Below are 17,191 nucleotides of genomic sequence, written 5' to 3'. Positions count from 1 at the left end.
TAAATTAATTTAATGAATTATGTAGATAAAAGATGTAACATGTTAGAAACTTTATCCAATCTTCATTTGCTTTCTTTTTCCTATGATGTGTCTACTAAGTCGGGATTCCCCTTTGGTAATTTTATGTTGAACTTAGCACGGCGTAGGCCTACACCACACTATTCTACAGTGAATTAGTAGTAGTTCACATATTAAGCCACGAAACTCGGTGCTGCACAGCACAGACAATTAGTGGTCTCCCCGAAATGCCCTGGTAGGCTCCGTAGTACCTGGCGGTACAAACGAAGTGAGGTGTGAGGGGAAATATATTCACCAGATTCAAACGGCATCAACCGAAAAGAAGTAATATCTTATTATAGTGGCAGGTAAGAAAGACTTTTGCTAACGTTCCCATGACATTGACTAACCTGGACCTTGGCTAGTAATATTACTGTATCAGGCCACAGACTACTTCAGTTATTATCTAGGCAAAATCTACATCATAAAGTAAACCGCCATAACCTTATTTAAATACTAGGCGCCCTGTAAGGTTGTATAAGGAAACTTAGCATGGGTAGATTGAACCGAATTGGCTATGGGCCAATGCCTGCCAACATTCATTATTTTGAACACTGTATTTCATTACCACTGGCACTATAGATATAGGCTAGTGCACAGTGCTTTCAAATTGTATAGGTCCCAGGTGAGCATCAATCGGACCCATTGTTAAGGCTATTTTCTAACATCTTTTTTTTTTTTGGAAAAGGACCATGTGCTAGGACAGGCCTTCATTATAAGGTGAATTAAAGTCCACAATTTCTTTGCACCGCCCCTGGACTTCATGTACTGTCACTCTATTAAGAGTGAGTGTCCCAATCATGCAGTTATAAACTATCCTGGAAATATTCACAAATATATATAAAGGCCCAGAATAATTCAATTCTACCAGTTGGGCCTTCCGTTCATGAAAACAGCTTCACTGTAAGCTTTCATAATTTACACACTTCTATAAATGTATGTAAAGTCAAGCCAGATCATTCATGATTTTTATAGCCTATAATTCAGTCACCATCATCCTTGACTATGGAGAACCTGTTAACACTAAGAGAAACAAACCTTGTATGGTAGGAAGATAAACCTTAAAGGCATTGAAGACTCACCCCCAAACCGTGTGCGGCCATCTGAAAAAGTTAATTTTCTGTTGCTTGCAAGTGACGTTTTGTTTGTGTTGCTACAAAATGCAGACAGTAATGAAACTTGATACCTCGTTATCTTTAGCTGGACCTGAGATGTCCATCGCTGTATCGTTTATACACTGTGCTGTGGGAATTGACGGCAGCTGTATGTACTGACTGTACACTAGTGTCTAATTACCAAAGGTAGCAAGCTGTGTGTGTATTTTCTGTGATTGATGGTGGTGTCGAACCCTTCTGTTACACCTCATTCGTAACACGGTCAGATTATTGGAATTGGACATTTCTTTTGCGTGAGTCTTCACACCATTTAATGAATGCTAAATACAGTATGTGGAATTTGTCAATACCATTTGTTCCCACATTTGTAGAGAGTTGGTGACATGGCTAACCTTTTCTTCGCTTAAGGTGGAGTCCCATGCATTTTTTAATAGGTGGGTGGGGCAAGCAGATGCACAAGAAATAGGCAGAAAAAGCAAACATTTTCTGTGATTTCTTTGCTGGTTTGGATGTGGGGAGGGGAGCTAGACAAACCATTTCTGCTTCATTCCAATCTCCTCTCCCATGTGGCTATGCCACTGATCAAACATAATTTAGTCTAGTAGCTAACCAACTTCAAGTCCAAAATGTAATCTCAGGGTTGTTTTTACTGTGTATAGTATCATCCAGTAAGTACTGTATGTGGATGGTCATTCCGTTTTAATATTCCATTGTCATATTTTGTCCATTCAGGATCCGGCGGTTGACGAGTTACCGAGACAACGTACAGTTAAATTCTCCGGACCGTACAGCTGTATCATGTCCCAGGAAGATGTGAGTCGAGGGTCTTCCTCCGAGGATATTGCTGCGGATCCTTTCTGCATCCCTTCACCTCCTCATCAACGTCAGAGTGGTGGATCCAATGAATTGGAAAAGAGATTACTCGCCCTCCTGGTTAAGAGAAAGGACAGTTTTCCAGCCAATGATTTGGCAAAATCGGTTGGAATAAAGAATAAAAGGGGTATTAATCCGACCTTATACTCCATGGAAAAGAAAGGCTGGGTGCGGAAAGTCCAAGAATCGCCTCCCAAGTGGATAATCCTAAAAGGCGGAGAAGAGGCTCTCTCGAGTCCCGGTACCCACCCGGGTCCGACATTTCAGAAGAATTATCCCCAAAAGCGGGGGAGAGGTGGGGGCAAAGCAGGGCAAAAAAGAGGTAAGCGGTCCAGGGGGCCCTTCAAGGCCAGACATGACTCAAATGCTCGTTTTACGAACGACCAGGATAGAGGAAGTTCCAACTCGAGGGGTAATATGCCATTTCCTGACCCTTGGGGAGGAAGCGGCTTTAGGGAGGGATCAAGATGGAATCAAGATGAGTCACAAGAACGACGAGAAACTTGGCAGACACCGTTTAATAACTTTCTGAATGACACCAGGAACGTTTCGTTTCGATCGAGTTCTTCGAACTCGAACTCGATGGAAAAGACCTTCGATCGAGTTCCCTCACATTTCTTGGGCGGAAATCAGGACCCGGCCTCGGACAGAATGCCCGAGCCGATGGATTTAACGCCCCCAACCGATCGTGAGCCAAGTGGAGGGAATTTGGCCCCGTGGGAGATGCACGGTTTCGGCAGAGGTCTAGTCAGGCCGCCTGGAGAGACTAACTATAAATCACCTAGAAAACCTGGTACCGGCAGTCACAGTTTGGAAGTAACACAGAACAGATCTGTAGATCCGTATACAGCATTGACTGATTGTAACAAGGATTCTGAGGGAACCAGTTTCCAGTTCCCAACATTTCCTCATCAGATGTCAGGCTGCTCTACCCAAAGGGGGGAACCACCCATAAACCCAGGTATGGGAAGGGGTATGGGTAGGATATTTCAGTGGAATACGATACAGAGGCCCGGTTTCTCTGTACCCTCTACCACTCAAACAAGCGCTGGCATCACAGGTGTTGGAGGCGAGGGCAACGTCGATAGTAAAATCCTTCAAGGAATTCCTTCTGTCGGCTCTCTATTGACTGTGGATCCTGGCAAAACCGTTTTTGGCAAGGCAGTTTCATCTCGGGACATCGATCCAACCTTTCACAAAATGCTACAATCTGGGAATGTTCGTAAAGTGCAAGAAGCACCGCCAACGTGGAGTTCCGGTAAGCAGGGAGACACGAAGCAATCCAAAGATGAAGAAGAAGAGAGGACTCCTACATCGATGCCTCATCTGACAAATCCGCCTCTCGCTCCACATCTGTTACTAACGGCAGGTAACCGTGGTAACACTTCCCATCAAGAAGCAGCGAACAGTTCTCCCATCGGCCAAATATCGCAGTCGTCGTTACCACCGTCGTTATCTTCCATCGGAGCTGCGCCCCCGCCCTCCTCGTTGTCGTCGGTGAACGTTGCAGAGATGATGAAGGTCATGAACAAGAACCCCATCAGTGCGTTCATGGAGTTTGGTCAATCGGTACAACAGCAGCCTGTGTTGGAGTTGGTGGGCGCAACAGGACCTTCACATAAACCAAAGTAAGTCTCAATACGGGTTTGTGATTTGCTTTCTCTCTGCGTTTGGTCGCCGTTTTCTACTTTTTTGACATGTCCATCAAGTTTTTTCCATATATCAATCACAAAACAGCAAACTAAGATATTAGCCAAGTTTTATATTAGAAAAGTGTCCACGACAAATTCCACAGTTAAAATTAATCGCATACAGTTTCCCCAAACCCACTAGTTTGAATTCAACCAATCAGAGATGCAGGTTTAGTTATGAGCCGTTGCTAAAAAATAGATTCAAGACTTTGCGTTGGTACAACCAGGGAGTTGTTATGGAACTCCCTGGTACAACTGCCATATAGACTGTACACAAATCAAGTATGGTGTTGTATTACGTAGGCCTATTGGTCAATGACGTTCGTAGTGTTTAAATATTCATATTATGGGCGAGATTTATTTGGATCCCAACGGAAAATATCTTGGAGGAAAACAAAGTTGAAAGTTGCATATTTTTCGACTTTTATGCCACCATTTGAAGTAAGATTTAAATAGATAAGCTAGTTATGTATGTCGTTATGGTATAGTGGAGTCAGTGAGGTTGAGAAAAATCATAGAAAAGGACGCAAAATGCTGCTTTAATGAAGACAATTTGAAAGTAAGTTTAGCATCATCATCATCATTCTCATCATCAATCAGTATTTTATAAAGTGCTGATATCGTGTAACACTTTTCAGAAGTGCCTTGGAAGAGAAAGGTTTTAAGCTGTTTCTTGAAACTGATTTGATTGAGTATAGCAATGTCTGAGTTCATGTGGCATGGATTTCCATAAAACGAGGGCCAATTCTAGGAAATGCACGACCAGCATATCCGTCAAATTTGAAGCTACAGTGTAGGCTCAATAAGGAGATTAGCACATTGAGAGCGTAGAAAACGAGTTGGCTTGTAAGGGGAGTTGAGGTCACACAAATTGAGGTGTGTGCCCATGGAGGGCCTTCCAAGTTAGCAAAAGAATTGAAATGTCTCAAGTCTGGTTGTCTGCGACAACACACAGAGATGTGCAGACCCTATACAGGAATAATTTAGTTAATAGTAATGTAGTGCCAGTAAACATTGAAGGTACTCTACTTTGTCCTATTATGAAATATGATGGTATCTGTACAGAGGGCATTGTGGTCAAGTGGTTAAGGCAGTGGACTTGTGATCTAAGGATTGCAGGTTCGAGTCCTGGCCAGATCATTGCGTTGTGTCCTTGAGGAAAGGCGCTTTATCTCCATTACCTCTCTTCACCCAGGTGTATAAATGGGACATGGGAGGTAACTTGTAAATATAGTTAAGTGCGCCGGTGTGTGGCTGAACCCAATGGGAAGTCCCCCGGGGGACACATGGTTGTGGTGTCTTAGGAGAGATTGATTGAATTGTGCACAATTTGGTGTGAAGGTGTGACGACAAGTTACCAATGACCAGGGTTAAGTTTGTAAGTCGTGTGAGAGGGCATTGGCCTTGAACAAGACTGTAAACGTAAATAAAAATAATAATAATTTGAGAGCGTGGTGGCCAATTGGCTAAGACGTCGGACTTGTGAGCCAAGGATTGCTGGTTCGATTCCTGCCTAGTGCCTAGTTCATTACGTTGTGTCATTGGGCAAGATGCTTTATCTCACTTGCTTCTCTCCCTCAGAGGTTAAATGGATACCTGTGAGGTAACTTGTCATTGGGCGCAGTATATAACTGCTGCCGACTGGAAGGATTGTCTCTGGGACAGGTTATCATTGACCAGGGGTAATATAACGTCTGTAAAGCACTTTGAGACCTATCGCTGGTATAAAGTGCTATATAAATCAAACATGATTATTTATTATTATTTTAATAAGTATACAATGTGTTATACATTTGTGTTTATCATCATCAAAATTAAAACAAAAGAATGAACATAAAATCCTCTCCTTCAGGTTCACCTTCATAGCCCGTATTGGTCGGCGTAAGTTCCCACCGGTCGTGACCCAGAACAAGAAAGATGGAAGACGTGAGGCTGCCGAAGCGGCCATTCGTATCCTGGCGGCAGAAGGCGCTTTCCAAATGTCACCAGGATTTGCCAAAAGTAGTGAGGTAACAATCATTTCACCTTTTGACTTTCAAAACGTTTCCAAAGGAATTAATTTAGCTCCTCAAGCTCATTACTCGGAAAAGTAAGCAAAGAAATTTATGGCTAAACCTGGATTCGATCAATTACCTCTGGGTTGCAGACTGGGGCGTGATCCCTGGTTACAGGTGTCGCACCACAAGTAATTGCTCCCTTTGACTTACACATTAAACTTGTCACTTTCCAAGGTCGCTAGAGCATAGATAGAAGTTTTCAACTGACATGTACCTATACCCACTATAGTCAATACAGTAGGGCACAGTTAGGGCTACTTTCCCCTCAGCTACTAATTGTCTACTAATCCTTTTTCTACTAATCCCCTTACATCCATCTCTTTGTGTTCACCATGCTTATTAACCTGTCTGTATTCTGTGTGTGTATTTGTCCCTTCGGCTACTGTTACTTGTCATTCAGCCTCTGAAGAAGATCCTGCTAGGATCGAAATGTCAGGCCAACTTACTTTTACGCATTCTCCTACACAGGCTCTCTAGTGGATAAGAAGTTTGCTAACAGTTTTATTTTCTTTTGAGGGCTACTTTCCAACGATTAAGCTCTCAGGCTGACATGCACTACTCTAATTGTGGTGTGATGCCTTCATGGTATGGGTAATATAGCTTCTGGCTAGCACCCTCAGGGAAGATGTGGTAACTGAGGGATCACCATCAACTAATGCCTGGATAGCTCAGTAGTAATCGCAGGTCACTGCTGTGAATCCTGTTCATAACCTTTTATGCTATTTTCATTGTCTAAAAATTCCCAATATTCATTTTCTTATATATTATAAACTCATTACTTAAACTATTACAGGGTTTCGGCTGGTTTTTATGTTTATCTCCTACAACTGTACTAATGTACATAATGGTTATATTTTGACAATCCCATAATTTCTGTTTTTCACCACAAACAACCAATTTTTTGTCCACTTATGTTAGGTTCACTCTAGCCACCAATTTCATATGCTTCATTTAATGATTCTTGATTGAAATTTCCTGACTGTAAGAATGGAGTCGATTCAAACTAGGACATGAAACGTTCCAATGATTTTCCGAAAAAGTGTCATCAAGCATCTTATAATCATATTCAACTTAAGTATAGTACCTCCTGTTAATATCCTATCAAGAGTGAAAATTGATAAAATTTATTGTAAAATTTTAATAAGCCAATTTTTATTTCAAAGCCCGGTTTTGGAGGTTCCAGTTTCTTTGACCAGATAGCTACTCTCGCCCACCAAACATTTAACAACTTCGCTGTGGATATCCCAGAATGCTTCAGTGGCAAGAAGGTAATCGCAGCGCTGATCATGAAAACTGATGTGAATGACATCGGTCGGGTGATAGCATTAGGAACAGGTGAGCCACTTCTGTTTCCCTTCTCCTTGGAATTCTTATTTTAAATTTCATAGAAAGTGTTTTTTTTTTTCAAAATGTTTTACACATGTTCAAGACAATCTCCATTTACGACAGCAGTGGATCCCAGATTTTTATTTATTTAAAGGACTGGGTGTGGACCGGGGGTCAGTTAAAGCAGACGCCCCTTAAATGACACCAAAGAAAGATACACATATTAATATTTATCTTAATATAATTTAAAAAATAATATAATTTTATATATATATATATATGTACAATGCACCTGCAAGATCTAATCTAAACACACTTTTTCCTATTCTTTGTTTCTTCGCTAAGTATCGACAATGCAGGGATACTACATTATACCAAAAAAATAATTCTTCTTGTTTTTAATATATCCACACAACGTACTGAGTCAACATAGTGTTGATTTTTCAACCCCACCTATCATCCCCACCCCCCTCCCCCCAAACCAAAAATAAAAAGGAAGAAAATGGTGTGTGGCATGTGTGGAAAATTTTATTGAAAAGAAATTATGCATAAAAATATGTCCATTATAGGTCATAAGTGAGAAAATTAAACTTTGAAAATTGTTAATATCTCTACTAAGAATTAAATAAATGACTGTAATTTTTGTGAGTAAAAAGATTATATCAATTGTTATTAAAATTGACCTTGAAGCTGCCTGTGAACTCAGATATATTCTAACTTCCATTGCAGGTGTTGATCCAGGGGGGTAAAATGTGTACATACACACCCTTACCTTTACCTCACACAAACATTAAATATTAGTGATTATTATTAGTATTACTAACTTGCCCATATACCCTAATTATAGAACTACTTTATATTATTAATATACTTTTCATAATGCAACATTTCACATCTGATATTTTTTATTTCTGAGGCAGGGTCTCCCCTCTCTCCCCACCCCTTCCCAATCTTAACATGGTAGTCAGCTTAACAACACCACTGCCACATTCTGCAACACATATTAACATCTTGGATCCACAATGAAAGTTTCTGTGATAATATCTGATTTAACAGCTTTGCGGGTTTGGATGCAAGATATCAGAAAACAATATATTTATTTATCCTAAATATTCCTGTTGGAATGCACCTTTTGGTCCATTTAACATAAAATTTGCTTTACATTTTTTTTTTTTTTTCCTGAGAGAGGACCATGGTAGTCAGGTTCAATGACACCACGACCACAATCTGCACATCTGGTATCCGTCATTCAATAGGTAAAACTGGTATTATTTAGACCCGACATCATGATTTCTCTTTCTATCTGTTTCAGGCAATAGATGTGTGACCGGTGATAAACTGAGTCTGGAGGGGCAGACTGTACACGACTCACATGCAGAGGTGGTCACGAGGAGGGCCTTCATGAGGTATATAATAATAATAATCGTAATAATAATAATAAAAATAATAGAAAATAATGACAATAATAATAATTTTAATAAAAAAATAATGATAATAATAATAATCATAATAAAAAAATAATGATAAAAATAATAATATATCATAATAATAATAATAAAAATAAAATTGGACAGCAGTTATTTTTACAACACTTAAGCGACTACAGATGTGGGAGAAACCCGCAAGGGCTTGTGTATTACAACTTACATGTCGGGTGGCTTCCAGTTCAACATTTTAACTCAAATTTTGGAATCTTTCCAATTTAGAAAGTCATTTCAGATGGGAAAACCGTAGATTGTCTTGGATGATAAACCCACCTAACTATGACCCGGTCGGGTATCAAACCCGGAACTTCCTCATTGCTAAGCCTCATTGCTTCAAATGCCACTGCCTTTATCCACTCCGCCACAACACCGATATATGGCATGTCATCTACTTTGAATTCATTATTCACATCTCAGTATTCACTTTGCCAAAGGAGCTCCAGTATCTGTTCCAAACTAAAGCTCGCCACAAAGTTGCTAGGACTTTCCATCGGTAGCATTTCCGTCAAGGTTCTGATTCCCTAAAGTTTTGCTAGATATTTAGGATTGTTAAAGTAGACAGTTAAGTATCTCAATGTAGCTATCTATACTTTTATGTAAGATTTGTGAAATTTAAATTGTTTAGCATGAGTGACATTATCCAACTTTCTAGCACTTTGTGGGCAAAGAGTCTTGATTTTTACAGTTTTACCACTCATCATCATGACCAGGAAGCATGTGTGTGTCTGCTTCCCTCTACACCCACTGCCCAACCCCCCCAATAATTAAACTGTTTCTGGATTTTATTTCCACATTCAATCATTTTAATCAAGGTACCTTTACCGACAACTCAAGATCTACAGAAGTAATCCCGAGAAGAGCATTCTCTCGCCGAGTCCGTCGGGTAAACTGACGATACGAGATGAGTGCACGTTCCACCTGTACATCAGTACAGCGCCCTGTGGTGACGGGGCCCAGTTCTCCTGGACCGACAACCAGGGCAACGAAGAAGGACCGCAGGCCGATCTGGACTTCTCTGGACGTGCCCACCATTGTCCGACTCAGGAGAAAAATATTCAGGGACTTTTGAGGACCAAGATGGAACTAGGTAAAGTAATGTTCACCCAGTTTGGGACAAATTCTTTTTTTTCTATACTGTAGTGTCATGCCCCGCTTCAGAGCACTCGTATTGTCAGTATGAGCAGTATGAATAATCATGTTTCCAATCAGATATAGGTTAGGAACTGTTCATACTGTCAGTAGGAGTGGTTTGAAGCATGACTTGTGAGGACAGTTTAGAGTGGTATTAGCATATAAAGGTTAGGAACTGTTCATACAGTCAGTTTCAGTGCTTTGAAGCATGATATGGGAGGAGAGTATAGAGTGGTATTAGCATAGTAGAATCAGATCAAGGTTAGGAACTGTTCATGCTGTCAGTATGGGTGCTTTCAAGCATGATTTGTGAGGACAGTTTAGATTGGTATTAGCATATTAGAATCAGATAAAGGTTAGGAACAGTTTGTACTGTCAGTACAAATGCTTTGAGCATGATTTGTGAGGACAGTTTCGATTAGTATATGCATATTAGAATCAGATAAAGGTAAGGAACTGTTTATACTGTCAGTGTGAGTGCTTTGAAGCATGATTTGTGAGGACAGTTTAGAGTGGTATTAGCATATTAGAATCAGATACAGGTTTAGGAACTGTTCATACTGTCAGTAAGAGTGCTTTGAAGCATGATATGTGAGGACAGTTTAAATTGGTATTAGCATATAAGAATCAGATAAAGGTTAGGAACTGTTCATACTGATTTGTGAGGACAGTTTAGATTGGTATTAGCATGTTAGAATCAGATAAAGGTTAGGAACTGTTCATTCTGTCAGTATGAATGCTTTGAAGCCTGATTTGTGAGGACAGTTTCCTTTGGTATTAGCATATAAGAATCAGAGAAAGGTAAGGAACTGTTTGTACTGTCAGTATGTGTGCTTTGAAGCCTGATTTGTGAGGACAGTACAGAGTGATATAAGCATTAGGAAGTTGTTCCAACTGGCTTGTAATGATTTAGAGAGATTAGGAACAGAAAATTATTCTAATATAAAAGGACATACAAATAGTGACTTTAGTAACTCACTCACTCAAACAGATAAACCGTGTTTGATTCTGTTTTTAGAATTCACTTATTCAGTGAACCTTCACTCTCCCCCCCCCCCTTTCCCCTGTTTGCTAACATTCTGGTAAATTGCACTTCATTTATAGCTTCTCATTCTTGTCATCTCATCTCTTCTATAGGTAGGATGAGATGGTAACAGTCAGTTAGTCATTGGAACTGATTGTGGCTATCTCAATTGCCATGGCTACGGCTGCCATGGTAAAACTTTTCAACATTCATAATAATAAAACATAACTTTTATATAGCGCCAAACAAACTATGAAATAATTCTTGTAGCGCTTAACATAACAATAATAACATATACTTTGGTGAAGAGATACGTTTTGAGTGCTGATTTTAAAACCGTTCACAGTATTGTATATTTTTATATGTTCCCCAGTGAAGTGAGTTCCACAGGCACGGTGCACTGGATGCGAACGTTCTCAAGCCGTAAAGTCTGTGTTTTTACTCTAGGGATGAGTAACATCAGCGATAATACTCTAACTCTGTCATAAATCGAATCATAACTTGGCTTCCTTTCTTTTCCATCCTTGTAGGTGAGGGGACTATACCCATCCAGGAGAAGCAACCGATCCAGACGTGGGATGCGATACTTCAGAACCAGCAGAGGCTCCGTACCATGTCATGCAGTGATAAGGTCTGCAGGTGGAACATCCTGGGACTCCAGGGGAGCCTGCTCAGTAACTTCATAGAGCCGGTCTACCTCAGTTCCTTAACACTCGGTAAATATCTTACAAGTATTCAGTATTTACATGTCATGTACATGTAAGTATTCAGTATTAACATGCCATGTAAATATAAGTGTTGAGTTGTAACATGTCATGTTAATATAAGTATTCAGTTGTTACATGTCATATAAATATGTATATTGACTTTTAGCATGTCTTATAAATACAAACATAGGTGTTCAGTATTAACATGTCATGTAAATTAAGTATTCATTATTAAAATGTTATGTAAATATAAGTATTCAGTATTAACATGTCATATAATAAAAGTATTCAGTGTTAACATGTCATATAAATATAACTATTCGGTTTTAACATATCATATAAATATAACTATTAAGATTTAGCATGTCATGTAAAAAAGTATTCAGTATTAACATATCATGTAGATATAAATATTCAGTTTTAGCATGTCATGTAAATATATTCAAATTCAGTTTAAGCATGTCATGTAAATATAAGTATTCAGTTTTAGCACGCCATGTTAATATAAGTATATATAATATATTCAACAACATGAGACAAATAGAGAGAAAATTTAACACATTTATTAAATCTCATGTTCTGTATATGCTGTATTTATGCTGTTTTTTTTTTAATTTGTGTAATATTTATAAATATTATAGATTAAGTCCATGTTTCCTGTATATTTCCAGGTGCTCTTTATCACCATGGTCACTTAGCGAGGGCAGTATGCTGCAGGATGGATCATTATTTAAATTCCATCGATGATGCAAGCGATGCCTTGCCTCTGGGCTACCGAATCAACCATCCCCAGCTTGGTCATGTGACATCACCTGACCCACCGAGGGGAACAGAGAAGACTAAAGAATTCAGCGTGAACTGGTTTGCTGGCTGTGATAATGCAGAGGTCACTGACGGTACCGTTGGCAGGTATGGTAAAACCATTTTAAGGGTTAGGCACAAAACTTTGTCATAGTAATAGCCATGGTCATAGTTATCACCACCACCACCACCACCACCATCATCGGCATCATCATCATCATCATCATCATCATCATCATCATCATCATCATCATCATCATCATCATCATCATCATCATCATCATCATCATCATCATCATCACCACCATCATCAGTATCACCACCACCTTCATCATCATCATCATCACCATCATCATCATCGGCATCATCATCATCATCATCATCATCATCATCATCATCATCATCATCATCATCATCATCATCATCATCATCATCATCATCATCATCACCATCATCATTATCACCACCACCTTCATCATCATCATCATCATCATCATCACCATCACCATCACTATCATTATCATCATCATCCCTATCTTTATCATCATCATCACCACCATCATCACCATCATCATCATCATTGAATTTGCTTCTCAGCACTCTGTTTGAAAATTTCACGTCCGCTTTGAAGAGCCTGTTTTTAAAATTCCACCCATTTGCAATCAGAACGCTGTCCATATACACAACAAAAAGGCAGTTGGAATAGCGCTAATGTCAAAATAAAAAAATATGCAATTATTTTTCAACTTTATATGAGTAGTTAATTAGGGTATGTATTACTGCTGGTAAAATTTTGTAAGTCACTTTGACGAACAGATTACCATGCAGTAACTGTGACAGATTAGCATGCCATAGCATCCTACAAAAATGCTCATTCCCAACCGGAGAGAATCCAATGTGGTGTGCCACAAGGCTCTATACTTGGTCCATTGCTTTTTATCTTATATGTTAATGACATTACCAATGTTTCTGATAAAGTTAAAGTTGTTTTGTTTGCTGACGACACAAATATCTTCTTGGTATTACAATCGAGACCTTTATTTCATATTGAAGTATCAACTGAATTAGACAAGTTCAGCGACTGGTTCGCTGGCAACAAATCATCATTGAATGTTGATAAAACAAACTATATAGTTTTTAATACTTCTAAAAATTTTACATATAATGCTGATATTACTATGGGTAGTAAAAGACTACAACAAGTCAATAGTACTAGATTTTTAGGCATATATATAGATCATGAACTTAAATGGTGTGACCACATTACAACTATCTGTAGAAAAGTTGCATAAAAACACCGGTGTTTTAGCTAAGCTTAAGCATTATCTGCCACAACACATATTAAAGATTCTCTACCAGACATTAGTCCAGCCATATATTACGTATTGTTGTAACATATGGTCTGGTACTAGATATACCAATCTGAATCCCATTTGTATTACACAGAAGAGAGCAGTCCGCCAAATAACACATGTCAAACCCCGGGACCACACAAATCCTCTTTTTAAGCGTTCTAAGTTGTTAAAAGCTGATGACATTATTAGGGTTAACCTTGCTACATTTGCTTATAAGGCATGGAATGGACTGTTACCAAATGCTTTTAATGACTACTTAATATGTAACAGTGATATTCATCATTACAATACCAGATCTTCAGGCAATGCACATTATAACAGGTATAATTCTACAATGGGGATGTTATCACTAAGGGCACGTACAATCAAAACATGGAATTCTCTATCAGACATTATTACAAATAAACCTTCTGCAAAATCATTCAGAAGAAACTTTATTCAAAAAATTATTGCATCTTATTGATTGAACATGTTCATTTTTTCTTAGTTTACTTTTTCCTTTTCTTTACAGGGAGTCCTCTACTTTGTTAAGCCATCTGAAGGTTTTTTAGAGGACTTCCTGTCACATTGTATATATTCACGTGATAAAACAAATAAATCAATCAATCAATCAATCAATCAATATTAGTATGCAGTGACTATGTCATATTGCTATATGCAGTAACTATGACAGATTACTATGCAGTAACCGTGGCAGATTACTATGCAGTTACTATGACAGATTACTATGCAGTAACCGTGGCAGATTACTATGCATTGACCATGACATTACTATGCAGTAACTATGACAGACCACTATGCCAGGTTACTTTGAAGAGTATGAACTCAAGACATGCGTGGTTTGTTGAATGATGTGTGATATTGTTAGATGACACGAGTGCATCAATCAACAGCAATCAATATTAATTTGATTTTTTTTTTTTTCTTCCAGAATAAAAGGAGTCCTCCCGTCAAGACTTTCCAAGATGAATTTACTAAAAGAATTCATGGAGGTGAGCGCCCTCTATGACAGACCGTTGCCCGATGAGGCAGACACGTACAATCAGATCAAGAAGACCGCCGAGGACTTTCAGAAAGCTAAGGACTTTATGAAGTATCTCTTCCGGAAAGGAAAAGCTGGAACATGGGTGGAGAAACCCATTGAGGTGGGAATGTTTCCACCTGAACGTATCTACAAATACCCACATCTCTAGCTCTCCCATTGAGGTGGCAATGTTTCCACCTGAGCGTATCTACAAATATCCACATCTCCAGCTCTCCCATTGAGGTGGGAATGTTTCCACCTTAACGTATCTACAAATACCCACATCTCCAGCTCACCCATTGAGGTGGGAATGTTTCCACCTTAACGTATCTACAAATACCCACATCTCCAGCTCGCCCATTAAGGTGGGAATGTTTCCACCTTACCGTATCTACAAATACTCACATCTCCAGCTCACCCATTGAGGTGGGAATGTTTCCACCCTCAACGTATCTGCAAATATATCCACATCTCCAGCTCACCCATGTAATGAATCCTTAATGTCTTAAAGGTGACGTAACATTCTGTCTAGAGAAAGATGAGCCATGTACATTGACTTTTGTCCTTTCTATAGAAAAGGTAGATTTTAGTTTGTCTGTTGTCCTTTATCTTGATCAACTTTTACAAACAAGTCTATATTGAACTGTCTAATTGTTCAATTTTTACATGTGCAACTCCCCCCCTTCTCTCCGGTTTTGATGAAATTCCATGAAAGAAATAAATGCTGTTTCTGGAATGTTTTCAAACAAGAAATGAAAGTTTAATTGGTGGGTGGCTTGATAGCTCTTCTATGTGTTATGATTACATAAACATATATGTATATATGTATGTAAAGTTTTTTGGTTTGCGTCTATCTTGGCGCAGAGTGCTCTATGTCCTGTGGATAGAGCGAAATATATGTTGAGACTAGTGGAACACTAGTAGTTGTTACTCAGAGTTTCACACGTTGAACGATCGTCACACAACTCTGAAGTTGTCTGATGATCGCTCAACGTGTGAAACTCCGAGTTACAACTACTAGTGTTCCACTAGTCTCAACATTTGTGTATGTATCTATCTATATATATATATATATATATATATATATATATATATATATGTATATATATATATATATATATGTATATATATATATATATATACAGATATATATTTTTATATATGTATATATATATATATATATATATATGTATATATATATGTTTTGTTTGGGTTGTTCCATTAATAAACAGGTACAATTAAAATACTCAGACAATCTGGCTGTCCTCCTTAGTCCCTACATGGATTCAACTAAGTTGGACTGTATCTGTCTGTTATCTAATCATAGCCATTGCATTTGTATTATATAGGGCAGGGGTACCCTAACTGGGGTGCATGAACCCCCAGGGTGTGCATGAGTCGATCCCAGGGGGTTCGTGAGATGTTTCTTAAAGGAAAAACAAGAGTACTTTTTGTTGAACTAATATCTGATATATCATATAATCTAGTAATGTATAAAGTCGTACCTATCGAATATTTCTTTTCGTGTTCCATACGCATATGTTGCCATGGTAATACCGTACTGTGCATATAATAAATAACTGAATTATGAAACAGACACATGCCGCATGACTTTGGTAAAATTGTGTATGCATGACAGTACAATATTACTTGATGAACTTGATCTTTTTCTAAGCACTGTTATGTGTATTATAGTATAATAATGACTCAGATCGTGTCTCGAAAAGTTTGGGGTTCGTGAACAACTCTGACATTCACAGGGGGTTCGTAGGGGGAAAAGTTGGGGAAACCCTGATATAGAGTATAATATTGTGTGTGATGATAGTTCTGATATGTTTTAGCTAGCACATCTATATAATATCTTCTCTGCTGTAAGAGGGACAAGAAATTTGAGGAAAGTAACTCCTCCCCCTACCACTCCCTCCCACACACATAAACACAAATCATAAAAACAGGTCCATAAAATCAGGGTGCTCTGCATGGAATGCTTGTGAAAAGTGTCATGTTAAAAAGAAGTTTTGATACGATGAATGATTGATGATGCGATGAAAGCTTTGTACTTGTTTATGTAAATCAACATGGTTTATGTTATATAATTCTTCGTTGTGTAATACAATAGTTACACAAAAATGCAAAACAAAACAATGAAATAGTTACCTACCACCATACCCAACCACACCTCCCCCACACCCATAGAAAGAGAAATATATCAAACTAGTAATAAGAGCTATAATAGAAACAAAACAATATAGTTGGTAGATATTTTCATGTGACAATGTTAACCGATAGTTCACAATTATGATGATGTGACGTATATGTTAATCACATCTTCAAATATTCATTCAGGTGTTGTAAAACATAATTCATGTTGCTGCATAATAATGATTTGTTTCAAGTTATCAATTCTTGCCTGGGTTTTGAAATGTTTAGTTTTTAACTTCATCACACTTGTCTATACTAAGAAGCATGTATTATATTTGTTTTTATGTTCAGTTGTAAAGTGTTGATCATTTTGAGAACAAGTTGAGGGCGCCGTCACTTTCATA

At 38.4% G+C, this 17,191-nt stretch overlaps 1 protein-coding gene across 3 annotated transcripts; it reads left to right on the top strand.

The window, feature by feature from the left end:
* The first annotated feature begins 146 nt into the window (after nt 1-146).
* Nucleotides 147-15,542, top strand: LOC139982595 (uncharacterized). 3 transcript variants are annotated; one of them, XM_071995523.1, is made up of 11 exons: nt 147-365; nt 1,905-3,673; nt 5,589-5,745; nt 6,957-7,128; nt 8,432-8,525; nt 9,416-9,690; nt 11,289-11,474; nt 12,137-12,374; nt 14,553-14,827; nt 14,889-14,905; nt 14,966-15,016. In XM_071995523.1, exons 2-9 carry the CDS (start codon nt 1,971-1,973, stop codon nt 14,812-14,814), a joined length of 3,087 nt encoding a protein of 1,028 aa, XP_071851624.1. In that variant the 5' UTR covers nt 147-365; nt 1,905-1,970; the 3' UTR covers nt 14,815-14,827; nt 14,889-14,905; nt 14,966-15,016. The 3 variants fall into 3 exon arrangements, with proteins under 3 accessions (XP_071851624.1, XP_071851625.1, XP_071851623.1); XM_071995524.1 differs by lacking the exons at nt 14,889-14,905; nt 14,966-15,016 and adding an exon at nt 15,072-15,542; XM_071995522.1 differs by lacking the exon at nt 14,966-15,016 and having other exon boundaries at nt 14,553-14,962.
* The last annotated feature ends 1,649 nt before the right edge of the window (nt 15,543-17,191 follow it).

Source organism: Apostichopus japonicus, chromosome 16 (genome assembly GCF_037975245.1).
Source record: "Apostichopus japonicus isolate 1M-3 chromosome 16, ASM3797524v1, whole genome shotgun sequence".
Lineage (NCBI taxonomy): Eukaryota > Metazoa > Echinodermata > Holothuroidea > Aspidochirotida > Stichopodidae > Apostichopus > Apostichopus japonicus.
The sequence above is the reverse complement of the archived record's forward strand: the minus strand, read 5'-3'. Positions and strand labels throughout refer to the sequence as shown.